Genomic DNA, 18187 nt, shown 5'->3' with positions numbered 1-18187 from the left:
CAGTCCTAGATGGGCAGGGGTGATTGAAGTAGGCACCGGTATCTAACTGCAGTAGCGGGTCATCTGCTGAGCAAGGCAGGGGACTGATGGCCGCCCCTGAGTGTTTGCAGTAAAGTGTGTCCCTGTTCCTAGAGTGCATACGTAGCTAGGCAGATTTTGCTGCTGGATGATGGGCGTCCAGTGCTGTTGGCTGTAAGGACTGGGAGGCACCACTTATTCTTGTACTCCTGTCACAGGTGACTAGGTGGCTTGGGTGGAGCTACTAGTCTTCAGTCCCCTGATTGTGGGTAGGTGAGGACCCTGCTTAATGGGCAGAGCAATGTCAAATGTCACGAACCTGCCACTCTCTTTCACATTTCAACAATGTGCCTCTGGCAGTAACGAACACTGAGCTGCTGTGATGGTTAACGTTATGTGTCAAATTGGCTAGGCCATGATTCTCAGTGGTTTGGCAGTTATGCAGTGATGTAATTTGGCAGTTTTTTATGATACAGTCATCTTGTGATATGATATAGTCATCCTCCATTTTCGCATAACGCCCATTTTGCATAACAACCTGGTCTTTGGAACCTAACCATGTTGATAAGTGAAGAAAGATGGTGTAGTTGGAAAACCGGTTTTGTTTTGTTCTGTTGTTTTCTCCTGTGCTATTCTTTTTAAGTAGATTATATAAGTGCCTTGAGGGTAAAAATCATATCTTTTGTACTTCTATTTTTTGCAAGTGATCTTTGCGTAGGACTAAATATACAAAAATCTGTCACTATTGATAATCCAATTTAGCCCAGATGGTTGTGCAATGGTTAAAATTAAATAGTGTGATGGGATGATGTCACATTGCTTTGTGGCTAGAGGGTCTTGATATGGTAGAAAGTGAATGAGATTTTTTAATATTATATTTCCTTGTCATTTCTTTTTCCCTGGAACATAGGAGCCAATCATGAGGCTCAAATTAGTACTTCACAACTTCCCCAAAGCTGCCAGAGACAAGGCTGAGTGAGGGGCTTCCAGCAGGGAGGCAAGACAAGATAACAACATTTAATGTCCACCTCAAGCATATACTGGAAATCCTACACTGTCAGAAAAGGGCCTAAGGGTCTTTAAGAGTTTTGTCATTATTGAGCTGAAGGAGCTAATTGGTTTCAGTGTAGAATTCTGAAATTACTATTTTAATATTTTGTGATATTTCACTTTCCCTAAAATTAACTAAATGGTTGCATGACCAGAGAGTTTAGTGATCCTATTTTCAGGAGCTGAGCGATTCAGACGATTCAGAAATCAAGGTATCAACGTTGTGTCGTTCCCCCCTCCCCCCCCCCCCAGTTTATAGCCAAATTCCATTGTGGGGATAAAAATGGATTAACTGCATGACTCCACCTAAGACTTTGCTGTGGTCACTTCTTTCACTAGGCAGAAGACATTTACATTCACACGTGGTTGTGTCCTGCCAGCATTCAGTACGAAAATCTACTGTTTACTAAGTTAAGCACCACTCAGAATTTGTTTAGCAAAGTCTTTATCTCAGTCCTGGAAAGACAGTAAATGTAAAACTCTCAGCCTTAGACTGGTGTTTGTTTTTCAGTGGAGATTATTGAATGCAGTAATTCTTTCTTGCTTCAGGAGAAACTGTCAGAGGAAGAGAGAAAACACAAAGAAGCTTTGGAAGATCTTCACATGGTGGTAGATGAGGATTTGAGGAGCAAAAGCAGCAGTACAGATGAGGGGAAAGAAAAGACCAAGTTGCTGTTAGAACGACTGAAAGTTCTCGAGGTAAGAAATAAAACGATTGGTGTACGTTTAAAGAAAAATAACAGTGTTCTGCTTCTTTTATTGGCACTGATTTGAAGTGAGTATAAATCTTCCTTTCTCGGCTGACCCTGACTAATATGATCTAGTGTCTCCCATCATAAGTCATTCATCTATGATGAAGAAAAAGTTAAAATTTGAAAGGGTCTTGATCTAGTGACTGTGATTATATTGCCTTATAAAGAGAATATAAGGCGATAGTTCACTTTAAATTCAATTCAGCCCTTGAACTGGATTAGTTCCTAAAATTGTAAGCTCCCTGAGGGAAGGGGCTATGTATTTCACTTCGTTTTCACAATACCTAGTGTAAGGAATGAACAAATGAATGAATGAATGAAATAACCAGTTGTGTATAAGGATGAATAATTTTTATTTTTTAATTTTAAACAGTAGAACCGTTTTTAAAATCTTGTATAAAAGTTCAACATGTAAAATATGTAAAAGAAAGCTGAAGCTGAAGCTGAAGCTGGGCTGAAGGGTCACCTGAGGAAGTTTTGGAATACTGTTTAGTTGCCGTTGATTGATTCTTACTCAACGTGGTCACATGTGTGTTAGAGCAGAACTGTGCTCCATACAGTTTTCAATGACTGATTTTTTTTCACAAGTAAGTAGCCAGGCCTTTCTTCTGAGACAGCTCTGTGGATTTGAACCTGTAACTTTTCTGTTAGCAGCTAAGTGCATTACCAGTGTGTACCACCCAGGGACTCCTTTGGAATACCACACTCCTCCAAAACACAGTTTGAAAACCACTGACCTATTACTTTGTAACATTTGACATTACTTCAAGAGTTAATTACTGAATGTTTATGGCAGTAATCAAAGACTGTTCCAGTTATTAATTTTTGATTGAGATTTCACATCCTGAAAGACTCAGTGAAAATGTCTTTTTCTATGAGTTAGCGCATATCCTTTCCGTAAATTCTGTTATTATGTATAACAGGTCATGATTACTTTTGAACAGGGGCTACACGTAGCCCAACTCTTCTTTACAAACCAGGAACAAGGAACCTTTACGCCACAACTAAAACGTAGGCCGATCATACAGTCTACAGAATCCTAAAAATGTCAGTAATGGGGAGAAACAAGACTGCTCCCTTTTCTACAGTGGGAAATCTATGCTTGGTTTTCCACCTAGGTTTTGCAGTCCCGCTCCCAGTCCACCACAATGTTTGTAGTGATTATGTCCTTTTTATACTCTAATTTCGTCCACAGTAGCAAAGCAAAATGGCTAAGATCATGGACTTTGGAGCCAGATGGCTGGAACTTGGTTTGAATTCTAGTTATTCTGCTTTCAAGCTTCAAAATCTCGGGCAAGTTACTTAGGCTTTCTGTGCCTCTGTTTCCTCATTTGCAAAATGGGGATAATAATAGTAACTTGCATGGGGTCACCATGAGTTGGGGACTGACTCAAAGGCAGCTAGCAACACCTTGTGTGGATGTAATGAGAATTAAATTAGTTAACATTTGTACATCATGCCTGGCATGTGGTCTCTTCTATCCATCTACTCCAGGGCTTCTACCTTTCTTTAACTTGTCTCCCCCACCCCCATTTATCTGGATACAGTGGTTAATACAAGAACTGCCAATGAAAAAATTCAGCTACTCCACACAGGAGTGAGCGAAGGCGGGCCAGTAATCAAGTGTCATCAAACATGGAGCAGAAGAGAGGTCAACTAAACAAATCTCTGGCAGCTGCCCTTGGGCCAGGAATTACCCTTAGCTCCGCAAGGACCCTCATATTTTTGTCTTTTTAATATAGTCAATGTAAACACTTCCTCCAGGGAGACTGAGGTTGCTTCTGGAGAGTTTTGAGAAACTCATAGCTTTGTCTTTTGTTTGAATTAAGTAGATTTCCAAAGTCAGTAATAGGAATGAGATGATCTTATAATTTCTTTCTTCCCTGGAACCAAGTACTTCAATTGTTAGTTTTTATTTATGATTACTGTGAATGTTTTTCTTAGTTCATCTAACTGTGACTAAGAAAACTTTGTGAAGGACATTTTATTTAATCAAGCTAAGAGGTACTTAAAAAATATCTTTGGCAGTGAATTTTTTTATACTCTCACTGTGTAAAAGAGAAGCAGTGTTTTTTTTTTCCTTCCCCAGAGAGCTTTACATTTAAGATAACAACTCTTGCATCCAGCATTGGTAGGATGTAATAGATGCTATCTCCTACATTAAGCCCCACAATTTTAAGCCACAAAAATATTTTATTTTCTAAATTAAATTCCTGTAGTCACAGTGTCACTGCTTGTTTCCTAAAATCCTTTTTCTATATTAACTTTAATATTTGTTCAATATTATCCCCATTGAGGCACTAGTGGGTCAGTGGTAGAATTCTCACTTTCCATGCAGGAAACCAGATTAAATTCCCAGTCCGTGCACTTCATCTGCAGCCACTGCCAGCCTGTCAGTGGAGACTTGTGTGTTGTATTGTGCTGAACAGGTTTTAGGGATGCTTCCAGACTAAGACAGACTAGGAAGAAAGGCCTGGTGATCTACTTCTGAAAATCAGCCAATGGATCACAACAATCCTAAACCAATCATGGGGGTGACACAGAACCAGTCAGTGTTTTGTTCTGTTGTGCGTGGCATCACCATGAGTCAGGGATGGACTCAATGACAGCCAACAAAAACAACAATTTTTATGCCCAAATTTCACTGTCCTCTAATTGAACGGATAATAAAAAGGAATCCTCACTATCTATATGTCTCATCCAAAGATCATAGTATTTTACATATATTTTTTAAACTTACTATATATTCTCAGTATACAGGATACCTTGCATAGGTTATAATTTGTCATGGGAAAATAGACACCTCACTTTGACATACTGCAGCCAGACCTGGTCACAGACCTCCACGTGGATTTACGTACTTAACACAAAACGTTGTTTTGAAAAATTGCGGGGGAATTAATCATAATGATTTGAAAATTACTTTGGGCAAAATTTGACATCGTGCCACAGATTCTGGAAAGGCAAAGAATATTTTCCATCAGCATATTTTTGAAGCAACTGTATTTGTGTACCCCAATCTCTTGGCCCCTGGGGTTGCAGGAAGTAGAGAGGACTGATTTTCAGAGTGATAGAAAACAGCCTCCTCAATTCCTGCACCCTAAACAGGTTCCAAGAAAGTGTGACAGCAAGATGCACAATCGACTTCTAATATTATGTCCTTCATTAATATGATCATAATATTCAAAAACAGCCCAACCTGCGGCTGTGACGCCCCTGACTTTGAGACTTAAGTAAATGTTGTCCAAACGCTTTGTTCTCCAACCTGGAGAAAGTCTAGTGGGTCCGCCCTCCCCACCACCACCACAGGAATGTTCCCTCTTATGGTCATTTCTGGGACTGGGTTCCTGCTTGCACTCAATTTTTAATCCCTTTCTTCTTCTCTCAGCACCAACCTCATGTGAAACAGGGCCCACTTTCCTCTATTTTTCCAAAATCCGACCCCAGAAAGGGTATGTGGAGATGGCAGAATAATCTGAAGGCTAAGAGCTTCTACTTGGTCTTTAGATAGCTCTGTTTCCTCTAAGTCCTTCAGCCATAGGGCATTTCTCACTAGCCGCTTTCTCTTTAATCCCCAGCTTCCTGCCATAGAACTTGGCCAGCTCCTTCCAGTTTACTTTGTCTCCCACAGCAAGTTCTCCTTCATTAATATGCAAGGTACTTTAGGTCTCTCAACTCCACTTCCTGGCTCATTCCATAGCATTCTCAAAGCTCATCAAGGTATTTTTCTACAAAGGATATTTAACTTCCTGTAAAGAACTCCAGGACGAGCACTTCAAATGGTAATATCACACACACTCACACACACACACACACACACACACTCTCTCACACACACTCACACACACATACACATACACACTCACACACTCTTTCTCACACACACACACACACACACACACACACACACACACACGCATTTTCTTTCTCCTGTCAGAAGTTGTTTACCCGGTGCCTTGATTTGGCCCATTGTTAGTTGGTCATGGAGAAGAAGCGTAAACTAATTACTCTCACTTGCCAGCAACAACTCCGTCAGGCCTAAATTCTAATTTTTGTTTAGTGTCCTTACGTCTGGTGAAGAAACCACTTCTGCATTGTACCTCTGTGTCTTAAGAGCCACGTGGGCAATCTGGATGCCACTTGCTCATTTTCTGTCACTTTTCAGTTACCCAGTGTAGTATTTTCTGTGGTTTTTTAACTTTGAGTTTTCAAGGCTGTTGTTTTAGACACAGCTTATATGACTTAGAAAAGAGCTCATGATTCTCAACAGCACTGCCATGTCCCAGGCCTTTTCTATAAAAGGATGGCTTCTGCCTTCCACTGTACCCATTGATTGAAAGAATCTTCCCAGACTTGGCCTCTGGGATCCATTGGCTTCATCTTGCCTGCTGCCTGTTCTCTACTTCTGGGCTTTTGCCTTAGGCCCTAGGTTGTGCTCATGACCTGGTTACTTGAAACTCATGATTAGCTTATCTCCAGGCCCCTCCCCTCACGTCACCAGCCCCTTCTCCTCACTCGTGGACCAGCCTTCCACCTAACTAGAAATCAAGCTGGACAGTTTCCTTTGCTGGACACGCCCAACCCTCTTAGTATCTTTGATTCCCATCCTCTAGCCAGGGGGAGAGCCGATCTGAGATCACTTGGGAGTTCTGAGCTGCCAGGTAAACGCTGATGCCTTAGCTATAGCCTCAAGGTCAGAAGAACTTGGCTTATTACAGGAATAGTTTATTTTGTGCAGAAAAATATGGCAATTAAATGTGTTAGGTGAATAACAACTTTTTCTACTCAATTATACGTTTCCATGAAAGTATGACAATTAAAGTGCTATGCATAAGCGTTCTATTAATCAGTAATTCCTGTTTTAAACAAGGTAGTTTAAAATAGTAGTGCTCAACCCCAGCTGCACACAAATAAGTGCTCCGAGCGGGAAAAATTGGGTGATATAGTAGAAGGGAGAATGAGGAATAGGGTGTGGGTGGTGTTTACCTAAGATGGCCTCTGATAAGGGTCCATTTGAATGCAATTTGAATAATAAAAAGGACACTGCTGTGTCTGGGCGAAGAGCATTCCATGAAGAAGAAACAGCAAATATAAAAGCCCAGAGATGGTAGAAAGCTTGGCAAATCAGAGCAACAGAAACAAGAACTGTCATGGGACATAAATTATAAGAGTAAGAAATTGGAAGACAATAAGTTCAGAGAGGTAGATGGGGAAAATCCTTATAAGCCATGGTTAAAGACTTTGAATATTATCATAAATATAAAGGGAAACAATTAGTAACTATTAACTAGGGAAGTCACAAATTCTTGCTGCTTTGTGCACTAAGAATGGGATAAGGGTACAGGCAGGGAGACCAGTTAGGAGATTGTTTCAGAGTACAGACAAAAGGTATCAGTATATTGGTCTAGGATGGCATGAATAGAAAATAAAGATGATGATGCTATTCGCAAGCCCTGATATAGGCTTACTATGTGGCAAGCACTATTCCAGTTACTCTACAATTATTAGCTATTTTAATCTTCGTCAACAACCCTGCAGGGTAGATACAATTATTAACATCCCCATTTTGCAGATGAAGATATCGAACCGCAGAGAGATTGGATTACTTGCCCAAGGGTAGGCAGTTAGTAAATGGAAGAGTCAGAATTGGAAATCCAGTTGTACGATTCCATTATGCTATGCTGGTAAGAAATGGTCAAGTAACAATATATTTTAGAAGTTAAACTTTGTAGGAATCACTGATGGATTGAAGTTGGCATATAAGGGAAAGTGAGAATTAAGGATGACTTCTAGTTTTTATTTTTATTTATTTTTTCTTGCCTTAACACCTAACTATGGAGTTGTACCAGATTTCTGAGAGAGGCGAGGCTTGGAAGAGAGGTGACTGGGTAAAGGGGAAACTTCCCCTAAGTCTTTAAATTTAGATTCAGAAGCCTTTGTCACATATGCCCATGTCAGAGTGCTTTTAGGCCTGAGGAGAGTTCTGAGTCATTAGTCTGTTTTGTCTGTGTTAAGTTGAGCTGCCTGTTAAACATTCAAGTGATGATTTTCAGTAGGCAGTTGGATTTATGAGGCAGAGGTCAGGGCTAGAGATATAGATCTGAGAGTCATCAGCGTATAGGTGACATTTGACATTGTGGGACTTAATAAGATCATTTCAGAAGTAAGTATAAATATAGACAAGAAGAGGGCAATGGACAGAGCCCTGGGGCACCCCTCCATTAGAAGTCTGGCAGAGGAAGAAGATGGAGCATACGAGACAAAGAAACAGCAACTAGTGAGCTAGGAAAACCAGGAAAGTTAGGTATCACAGAAGCCTAAAGAAGAAAGAGATGCAAGGGCAACCTTGTTGAATGCCGATAAGAGAATAAGTAAGATGAACCACAGAATTCACTCTTGGCTCTGGCAAGAGGCGGGCCATCTGTGATCTTGATAAGACCAGTTTCTGATTGGAGGAGGAAGGTAAGAATGTGACGACAAGAATAGACAGCTCTTTTGAGAAGTTTTCTTTTGAAGTGGAACAGACACAGAAAGAGAGACATGGTACAAGAAAAGCGCGTTTTAAAAAGATGGGTAGTATTAGGGCATGTCAGTATGAGGGTGGGAATGAGCCAGTGGAGAGGGAGAAATTGATGAAGCAGGAGAGAAGGATAAATGTAGGAGTGAAATCTGCAAGAAGGCAAGAGGGATGAAACCTTTTAAAAATACAGAAGCCTAGAATACAACTGAGAAAATTTCAACTCTTTCTAAGTGTAAGATGGAGACTAAACATCTGTATTTTTATAAAATTCTCAAGGTGATTCAGAGGCAGAGCCAGGATTGAGAACCACTGATGCAGCTTTTAGAGTAATATTTAAAGATATTCAAACAACTTAGGTCCATGTCAGTGCCAAACCCAAAAGGCTTTCACTGGTCTCAACCACTTTTTCGTCTAACCTATCTTTCCCCCCCAGGCTTAAGTAGAACTTTCCCTAAATCTTTAAACTTAGATTCAGAAGCACTCCTCACATGTGTCCAATGTCAGAGGGCTTTCAGTCCTGAGGAGAGCTTGTAATCAAAAGTGTTCTAAAGTGGCTTCTTACCTGTAAGCCTTTGATGGCTCCCCTGACGTTGCCATGAATAGGTCTAATTTTGGCTTTGGTTCATTGCTAATGAGAGGAATAGTCTAATTTCATAGCCTTTCTGATAGCCTTTAAGTTGTTACCTGGTTTTCCTCTCACTTTTATTATCTCCAAACCCTAAGACAATTTAAAAAGAGAAATTAAAAAGTTATAAAGCGGCATACTGCTAGTAGTCTAAATAGAAACCCATTGTTTCTTTCTAGTCTTTAGGTTCTGTGACAGTTTGCTGACAGGTAACCCTAAACACCCCTATCTGAAGGTATCTGCCATATATCTCTCTCCTGATTAATTTGCATCCAACTGTGGGTCACCTGTCAACAATCACTAAGGCAGGATTAGAGACAGAAACTTCTCTTCGGTAAAGGAGAAGGGCTTAAAAAAAACCCCATTCTATGTCAGTATATAACATTGTACTAGAAATTTTCTGATATCAAAAGTAGTAAATAGTCACATTATAGAAAATTGGGAAAATAAAGAAAGCATAAGGAAATAAATAAATTGTAATTATACCAATCAAAAACAGCAGCTATTGACATCTTGGCACATATATTTCCACCCTTTTCTTTTCCTGTTGGTATTTAATCAAGTTAGGAAATCATAGAATATCATTGTATACAGTGTAGTAGCCTGCTTTTTTATATATCAAGACTATTTCCTCATTTCTTCAATATTCCTCAAAAATATGATTTTAATGGCTGTATAGAAGTTGATCAATTTAATCCTCCTCTGTTGGCTGCTTAGGTTGTTGACTCTTTTTCACTATTAGAATGCTGTGATGAAGATCTCTAGTACATAGACCTTTATATGCATGTATTTGTAGTAGAATATTTAAAATGTGACCATTCTTTTAAAAGAGTTATGCAAGTAGGCAGTTAGATTTTGTTGTATCTGTTTAAGCGTCAGTGGTTCTCCAAAGTAGAGAATCCCAGAAATGATGCTGATGGAGCAACATAGTTAGTGAAAATGCACCCACCCCACCCTCTAAGGAGCCCCCACTGTATGCAATATAGGATAATATAATAGGAGGGTCCATTGGCTGCTGAAACAATTTCATAGATCTAAATTCCTGGGAAAACTTCACCATGCAGTAAATCCTGTTTTCAGACTCTTTCAGGGGACTCTATTTGTGATCACTGTTTCCATTGCAAGTGAAAGAGGCCCTACTTAAACTGACTTAAGCAAAAGATAGAATGGTTATATAACTAAAAACTCAGGTAGAACAATGGACTGAGCATGGATGGGTTCAAGGGCTTGGATAATATCAGGAAGCTGTCTTTCTCCGTCTGTTGCTCTACTTTCCTCTGAGCTGGTTTCATTCCCAGGCAGGCGTTCTCCATGTGGTGGCGTGGTAGCCACCAGAAGCTTCCAGGTTTATATCCCACTGACTCAGCAACATCAGTGAAAAGGTTGTTTCTCTTTCTAAGTAGCTCCATCAAAGGCCCTAGACTCTAATGGTTTGGAGGCTTAGGGTCATGGTTTCATGGAACATCCCAGTTAATTGGCTTAATAATGTGCTTAGTGCTTCTGTTCTACCTCCTAGTTTGTTGTGCTGTGCCTGGGGTCTTAAAAACTCATAAGCAGCAATTCAAGGTACAACAATTGGTCTTTATTTACCTGGAGCAATAGAGGAAGAAGGAGAGTCAGGAATAGGAGGAAGAAATAAAATGTGTGGCTAATTGCTTCCATGAACAACTGCCTTCTTCACCTTGAGACCAGAAGAACTCAATGGTGCCTGACTACCATTACTGAAAATTTTGATCAAAGATTTTATAGAAGAATCTTCATCAAATGGGGGAAATTATAGAACAGAATTTCAAATTCTGACATTTCTGGAGCCATGGAGGCTAGATGAACCCCTGAAACTATTGTCCTGAGATAATCTTGTAAACCTTAAACCAAAATATCCCCTGAAATCTGCTTAAAACCAAACAATAATTTAGCTTAACTAGTAAGGAATGTCTGCCTTGAGCCCACTATTCTTTTAAGATCTATATGGAGTCAAACTGACAAGAACATCTCAAAAGATTAGATGAGAAACTTAGGGGGAAGTGAGTTTATGTTAATGGAAGAAGAACAACTCAGAAGAGGAGGTTGAGAATGGTTGTACAACTCAAAGAATGTAATCAATGTCACTGAACTGTACATGTAGAAATTGTTGAATTGGTGTATGTTCTGCTGTGTATATTCTCAACAACAACCACAAAAATAAAATTAATCATTAAAAAAAAAAAGAAAAAAGGCCCTAGACTCTAGAGAGGGATCTCATTGGCTTGTCTTGGTCAGCGGAGGGTGTGGCATCTCAACCAATAGTCCCATCAAGTCTGTGTTCCATGAGGAAGCAGAAGGGAAAACCATGGGAATGTTTCTAGAAGAGAAAGGGAATGGACACCCTAGAGTTGAAAATAACAAATGTCATTATAGTGCCTCACTTGTTTTATTTTATGTGATTTGGCAAAGTTCTTGTGTTTAAGCTATTTAAATGTCAGAATTATTTTACCACCACCCAGAAAGGTAGGTTGTTACTTAGATGTTGCGTTTTATTTTTCTTCTTTCTTTTTCTCTTTCTTTTTCTTCCTCCTCCTCCTCCTCCTCTTCTCTCTCTCTCTCTTTCTCCCTCTGTATTTCTACCTCCCATCTCTCCCTCCTTACTTCCTTGGGCGTCTCTAGGCCCAGCCTCACTATGGATGCTAGAATTACAAAGATCCACAGAGCAAACTCTGCCCTTGAGACAGTCACACTACAGGCAGGAAAATAAAAGTATACTAACTAAAGTAATAAAAATTATAAACGTTAACATTTGAAAAATAAAAACAAGGTATGTATAAGGGTCAGTGGAGTACCGAGATAGAAGTACCTAACCAAATTCTTTTAAGAGAAGGGAAGCAAATAAGAAGGCAGCATTTAAACTGCATCTTCAAGACTTCTTGCCAATTTTCTAGGCAAACAGTAGGAGGAGGGCAGAGGGAATTAACTGTCTGGGCGAAAGCAGCAAGGCATGAAACAGCCTCTTAGAGCCATCAGGACATTGGCCTGCCTGGGGCCTAGGGTACATACAGCCATAGATAAGGCTGAAAGGTTTGGCCTGTCCTAAATGCGCAAGTGGTGGACATTGGGAGTTCAGTGGTAGAATTTTCGCCTTCCATGCAGGAGACCTGGGTCGATTCCAGGCCAGAGCATCTCATGTGCAGACACCACCCATCTGTTAGAGGAGGCTTGTGTGTTGCTATGATGCTGAACAGTTTTCAGCAGAGCTTCCAGACTAAGATGGACTAGGAAGAAAAGCCTGGTTATCTGCTTCCAAAAATCAGCCAGTGAAAACCCTATGAGTCACAATGCTGTGATCTGCAACCATTCATGGGGATGGTGCAGGACCAGGAAGTGTTCCTTCCATTGTGCATGGTGGTGACTCGACAAAAGCCAACAACCTACGCACAAATCTTAGAGCTAATCATCTATCCAATGTGTATAGATTAACAGCCAACAATGTGTGTTTTTAAAATTCATGGAGTTGTCTAATCTCTCATCTGTTTAGAGGTAGTCTTAACAGTCCTTTGAATTTTCAGTGCCTTCAAGCTGTTACCCCTCGTGGCGCTTCAGCCCATCATGAGAGCGTAAAATGATATGCCCAAACAAACATGCCAAGTGATGGTGCAAACAGTCCTGAGCCCCAGAGAGAATATTTATGGCTTTAAAGCTTAGGTCCCGCCAATTTCAGAAGAAACTCCGTTGGAGTGTAGAAAAATATGTGCATCTCATAGATTGAAGTTGTACCAATCACCCAAAGCCTTTGATCAGCACGTGTTTTCTTTTTGCCTGTCTCTTCACTATTAATGAGAGGTAACTGAACTTGTCTGCAATGTAAGTTTCCTGATAATAGGCAGCTGAGGATTTTTCTTACCTTGTGTTTTGTTAGCATCTACATTGCTATTTTACAGTGGCTCTTTTGGCCTTCCAACTTCTGGAAGCTTGTTCAATCAAGTCATAACCTTTTATCAGTTATGACCAACTGCTGAGAGGGAAGAAAAAAATTCCCAGTGTAGGGTAGTCAGCCAAGGTGATAGGTGACCTCTGACTGCATTGCATTGCCACAGCCAGATTTGGGTGGAAGCTTGCTAGAAAAGCCCCAGATGTTAGAAGAAGTCAGTAGACGAAGAATTCATCCGCATAAATATCTTACTTTGCCTGGCTCAGATTTGTGTGGGAGCTTGTAAGAAAAACCCCAGATCTTAGAGAAGGCCAGTGCATCAAGGACTAATCTACATAAATATTCTAAGAGCTATCAGAGAAGAAAAATGAACTGTCGGGCCAACATTAATTGTGCCGAGATAATTAGAACAAAGTGTTGTTAATTGTGTGTTGGTTTAATGTTATGTAGCCGTGGCCTTGTTTTATTTCAGGGAGAATATAAATTTTGATGTCAAAAACAGAAAGCTGGCTGGCTTGATTAATACGAAAGGCCTCAGTTTCTTCGTTACAGCCAATTAGCTGTTTTAGTCCTGGCTCTACAAAGTATGATTAAGCTTAGTATGTCATGAGAATAATTGGAAAACAAAACCCCGAATTTTGGTTCCTTTTGTATAGCAGACATCTGGGTTGTCCTATATGTAAAGCTTCTAAGTAACTTACCTAAGTGTCATGAATAGAAATTACGAGCTGTGATTCAAAAAGCGGTATGATTGATGAGCGGTCCCAGTTACAAAACTCCAGCCTTCTATAAACTCTAATAGTTTGCCAGAAGAGAATGTTATACAGTCTTGGAGGGGAAAAAAAAAAAAGTGTCTCTGGAATAGAGTCCAGAAAAATGTCCTTATTCTATAGGTATTACCGTTACATGCTGAGTCAGTGACACAGTCCCCCTAAAACTATGAAATGCTGTAAGACATCCACTTTCTCTGATTTCTGTTGACAGCCTGGTGAGGGTGATCCAATTCATTAGCATTCAAATCAGCTCCGACCCTAGGGCCTCCCTACTTAGGGAGTGGGATATACACAGTTTTGCTTTATAGCCAAAGCAGTGTGACCGAAGTACTATAATGGTTCAGGGATTTTAAGATTTGGATGTGGGAGGAGAGATTTTAAATAGTTGTCATGATTGTAAGAGTCTCAACAGTATTGGCTTTGGTAATTACTTCTTGTTCAGAACTATCTAAATTATGTCTTTGTTTTTATTTGTGAATAATTTAAATTTCTAAACATAAATGGCCTCAGTATGCTAAATGGCATTCTTGCTTTTCTAATGGAATCCCGTTAGTTACAGTACACCGAAGGTAGGCTCAAACTCTGTCTTCAGAGTCCAATGGCTATAAGTACTCAACTAACATAGTGGATGGGGCTCTTCCTGAAAGCAAGGTCCACTGCAAAGAAGATATAGATTGAACAGATGCCTTGTGTTTGTTTTGAAAGGGTAATTTCTCAACATACAAAAGTGAAACAGAAATACTTTAAAAATTAAAAGCCAGTTGCTGTCAGTTCATTCCTACTTATGGCAACCCCATGTGCTCCATAGAGTTTTCAGTGGCTGATTTTTTAGAAGTACATCACCAGGCCTTTCTTCCGAGGTGCCTCTGTGTGGACTGAAACTGCCAACTTTTCAGTTAGAAGCTGAGCGTGTTAACTGTTTGCACCACCATGGGACTTTGCTATAAAACTGAGAAGAAGGACAATGATCAGTTTGGAAAATCTGTATCTTTTTTTGGAAGGCAGAGGCCATCCCTCACTTTTGTCTCATTTGTAGTCACATCCATGGGAGTTTTCTCAGAAACACAAAAAGCATCTTTTCCTGTGACATGATCATTGTTTTCTTCCATTTTATGTGCCTAGGGCCAAAATCAAATTGGTTTTGGTAATCTCATAAAATTCCAAGATGATCATGAATTCATTTAGAGGAGACTGCTTCCCATACAGTGTGCTTGTATTTGGGGGAAGTAACTCTGTACATAATTCTAGCTTAAAATGAGAAGCAAGGCAAACACAATATGATGTGCAGATATTTCTAAGCCCGTATGATAAAGGCTTACTTCTCAGAAATACAAATAAGTAAAAACTTCCTGGCAGTCTAATTTTACAAGAGGGAGACAAATAAGAAAATAAATGTTTTTTTTTCCCTCCTTTCAAAAGCAGTGTTAGGGTATTTCCTGAGACAAATGTAAACTCTTGAGCATAGACTCCATCCACAACCTTGCCCAAACGTCAATGTCTGAAAGCCCATCCTGAGGATTTCACTGCAAAGGTGTATATAGCTCCGTGGATCATCAGCAAGGACCAAAACCATGCACCTTCTAATTTAATTATTATAATAGATTGAATAATTACATGTTAATAATAATTCTGGTATAATAATTATCTAATATTGAAACCTCTTGATGTCAGTCAGATGTAAATTTCTAAATTAGCTAGTAATACATTTGAGGGAACACGTAAAGATATTTATGTGATAGTCATATGAGGATGTTAAATTTACATTTCCAAAACAGGAATTTTTAAAAAATATTTTTGTAAAGATAAAACTTAAAGAGTAAATGTTGGTGAAAAGGCCAGATTTCAGTCTGTTAAAAAAGTAATTTTTTTATCCATATTCACACGTTACAAAATGACAGTTTTCAAAGAGCTAAAAAAGAGTTCTTTGTTCTTTCTGCTCTCCTCTCACCCTGGCATCTCTTCATTCTCTGTCACTTAGTCATACACACGTGCACTCACACGTGCCCACTGCACACACGTGTGCACACACACCCCCCAGGCCCCAGAGGTGACCGAGAACGGACCCTCTTATAGTGAGTCACACAGATGGCTTGGGGACCCTGAGACTCGAATGACATTTTGCTTCCAGATTTCCAGATTGTTCTCTGCATCAGTGACCCTCATGTGTCTCTTGCTCACTAGCTTCTTTGCCATTTTGGGTCATGGGGTGGGGGTGTGTTCTTTTCATCTTACCAAGTTTCTTTTTTCTTATTTCTTTGGATCTTTTGTTGCTTCTGGGTTGTGATACCAAAAATTCAGTGTGGCATTGGACTTTTGAGTCCATTTGAATTTTCCTTTCTTTCCACATAATGAATCAGTTAGTCATAATGAATTAGCTCATCACTCTATATTAATCTTTTGGTGTTTTAAGCACTACATTTATTTGTGCCCAGGGGCTGCTATCTATTTGTCAAGGTGGAGGTGTGTGGAGGAGGGAGAGGAAGGGGAAAGTTTTGTACTTGGGTCTGCAGCCACTTCAGAAGCTGGGGTTTCCAGGAGGCCAGTTTCCAGTTGGCCAGGATTTTCCTCTGTGTTGGTCCCTTTCATCTTTGACTTTGCATGAAGAGACTAAAGAGTGGATCACTCTCTCACAAAGCCTCTCTTTGGAGGCTGTGCGAAGAGCTTGTAACCATTTGCAATTCCACCTCCTTGACTCAGATTTGATCCCGAAGCCTTTGGTCCAAATGGCCAAAATGTGTTTTCTCAAACTGCTCATCAGTTTTGCTGTCAGCTACCATCTTTTCTCTGCCTCTCTGCAAGTCCCCCTTGGCTCGTTGGAGGCTGTGCTTCAGGGAGTCCTTAAAGCAATTCTTCTCCTCTCTCAGCAGGCAGTAGTCCTCTTTAACTTCTGTCTGCAGCTATTTGGGTACCTGCTGCAGCTGCTCTCTGCACATAACAAGCTGAGACAAATCATGTGGCAGTGAGCTGCTAATCTACATGTAGCCAAACAAGTCCCCCAAATCAGCCATTCATAAAGGGGTCTGTTTTTCTTTTTGAAGCCTCATTTACATCATTGCATCATGCAGAGTATGGTGAAAAAAGGTACATTGATAGAAAACAGTAAATGAAGTGGGATCTGTTTTGCTGATACGAAAGTAACAGAGTCATCAGTATGTTCTGCTGTTAACCTAAGTCAGCCCACAGACACTACCTACTGTTCACCTCATTTCTCAGTGTTCACTTGGGTCACCATTCAAGGGCAAGTATAAGGATGCCAAGTAACTAGAGGCTCTGACTGGAAGAAAGGCTTCACAAACCTTCATGCATCTCAGGTCTGGGTGACTTAAGTTTTGATAGCGATGAGTATAAAGTAATCCTTCCTGAAGAAAGGAAGAAATTCTCACGAGGCAGTGCATTGGCAACCAGGGGTGTTGACAGCTGAACCTGCTGAGGGAATGCAGATTTCATGATGCACATTGTTCCTCTCTAGCAAAATGCCCCAAAGTGTGATTCTATGGATTTATCATTTCCTTTATTTGAGAGTGGATTTCCAAAAGAAAGCAAGCATCCCATCATCTTGTCTAAAGACTCTGGGCTCCTGAAGGGCAATAACCAAAGTGAAAAAAACCAAACCCATTACTATTGAGTCGATTCTGACTCATGGCAGCCCCTTATGTTACAGAGTAGAACTGCTCCATAGGGCTTTCTTGGCTGTAATCTTTATGGAAAGAGATCACCAGGACTTTCCTCCATGGGTTTGAACCACCAACCTTTAGATTAGTAATTGAGTGCAAACCATTTGTGCCGCCTAGGGACCTTTGAAGAGAAAGGACAGGGAGCTATAATTTCACCTTGAATTCCTACTGGATACAGCTTACAGGGTTGAACTGTAGCATTTGCTACATCCCACGCAGTAGACCACACATATGAATACAAAAGTTTAAAACAAGTAGGGGGCCCTCCTGAAGTGATGATAAGCCAAGATAATAGTCATAGAATGAATCTATTTTCCATTCTTCAGCTGTAGGGTATTGTGTGGTATCTGCTGAAGGAATCATTTTATTTTAAAATTACACTGTTTTATTAATACTGATAACCAAGAAATGACAAAGCCCAGGATAGACTGACCTATTTTGCACCATTTCTAGTTTTCATTTACTCTAATATCAGTACATAAATTAGCATATCATTTTTTTAAATCAGCATTGCTGTGCAATGCCATCTAATTGCTTTTATGCAGAGTTTACTAATCCAGAGGATATATATATATATATATTTTTATATATATATTTATTGTTCTTTAGGTGAAGGTTTACAGAACAAATAGTTTCTCATTAAACAATCAGTACACATATTGTTTTATGACATTGGTGAACAACCCCACAACATGTCAACACTCTCCCTTCTTGACCCTTTTTTTTTTTGTGAAAATATGCATAGCCAAAGATACACCATTTCAAAAATTTCTAAATGCACAATTCAGTGACATTGACTACGCTCTTCCAATTGTGCTGCTATTCTCACTTTAGATGAAGGTTTACAGAACAAAATAGTTTCTCATTAAACAGT

General features: G+C 39.9%; 1 protein-coding gene across 1 annotated transcript in view; it reads left to right on the top strand.

Moving 5' to 3' along the window:
• NCKAP5 (NCK associated protein 5) overlaps positions 1–18187 on the top strand; it is a 739553-nt gene that overhangs the window by 474719 nt on the left and 246647 nt on the right. Inside the window, exon 5 of the mRNA XM_012555176.2 lies at positions 1618–1767. Within this exon, the coding sequence (XP_012410630.1) occupies positions 1618–1767 (150 nt within the window). The remainder of the gene's footprint in view (positions 1–1617; positions 1768–18187) is intronic.

The sequence above is a fragment of the Trichechus manatus genome, unplaced genomic scaffold (assembly GCF_000243295.1).
Source record: "Trichechus manatus latirostris isolate Lorelei unplaced genomic scaffold, TriManLat1.0 scaffold00033, whole genome shotgun sequence".
NCBI lineage: Eukaryota > Metazoa > Chordata > Mammalia > Sirenia > Trichechidae > Trichechus > Trichechus manatus.
Note: the sequence above shows the minus strand (reverse complement) of the source record. Positions and strands in the feature narration are given on the sequence as shown.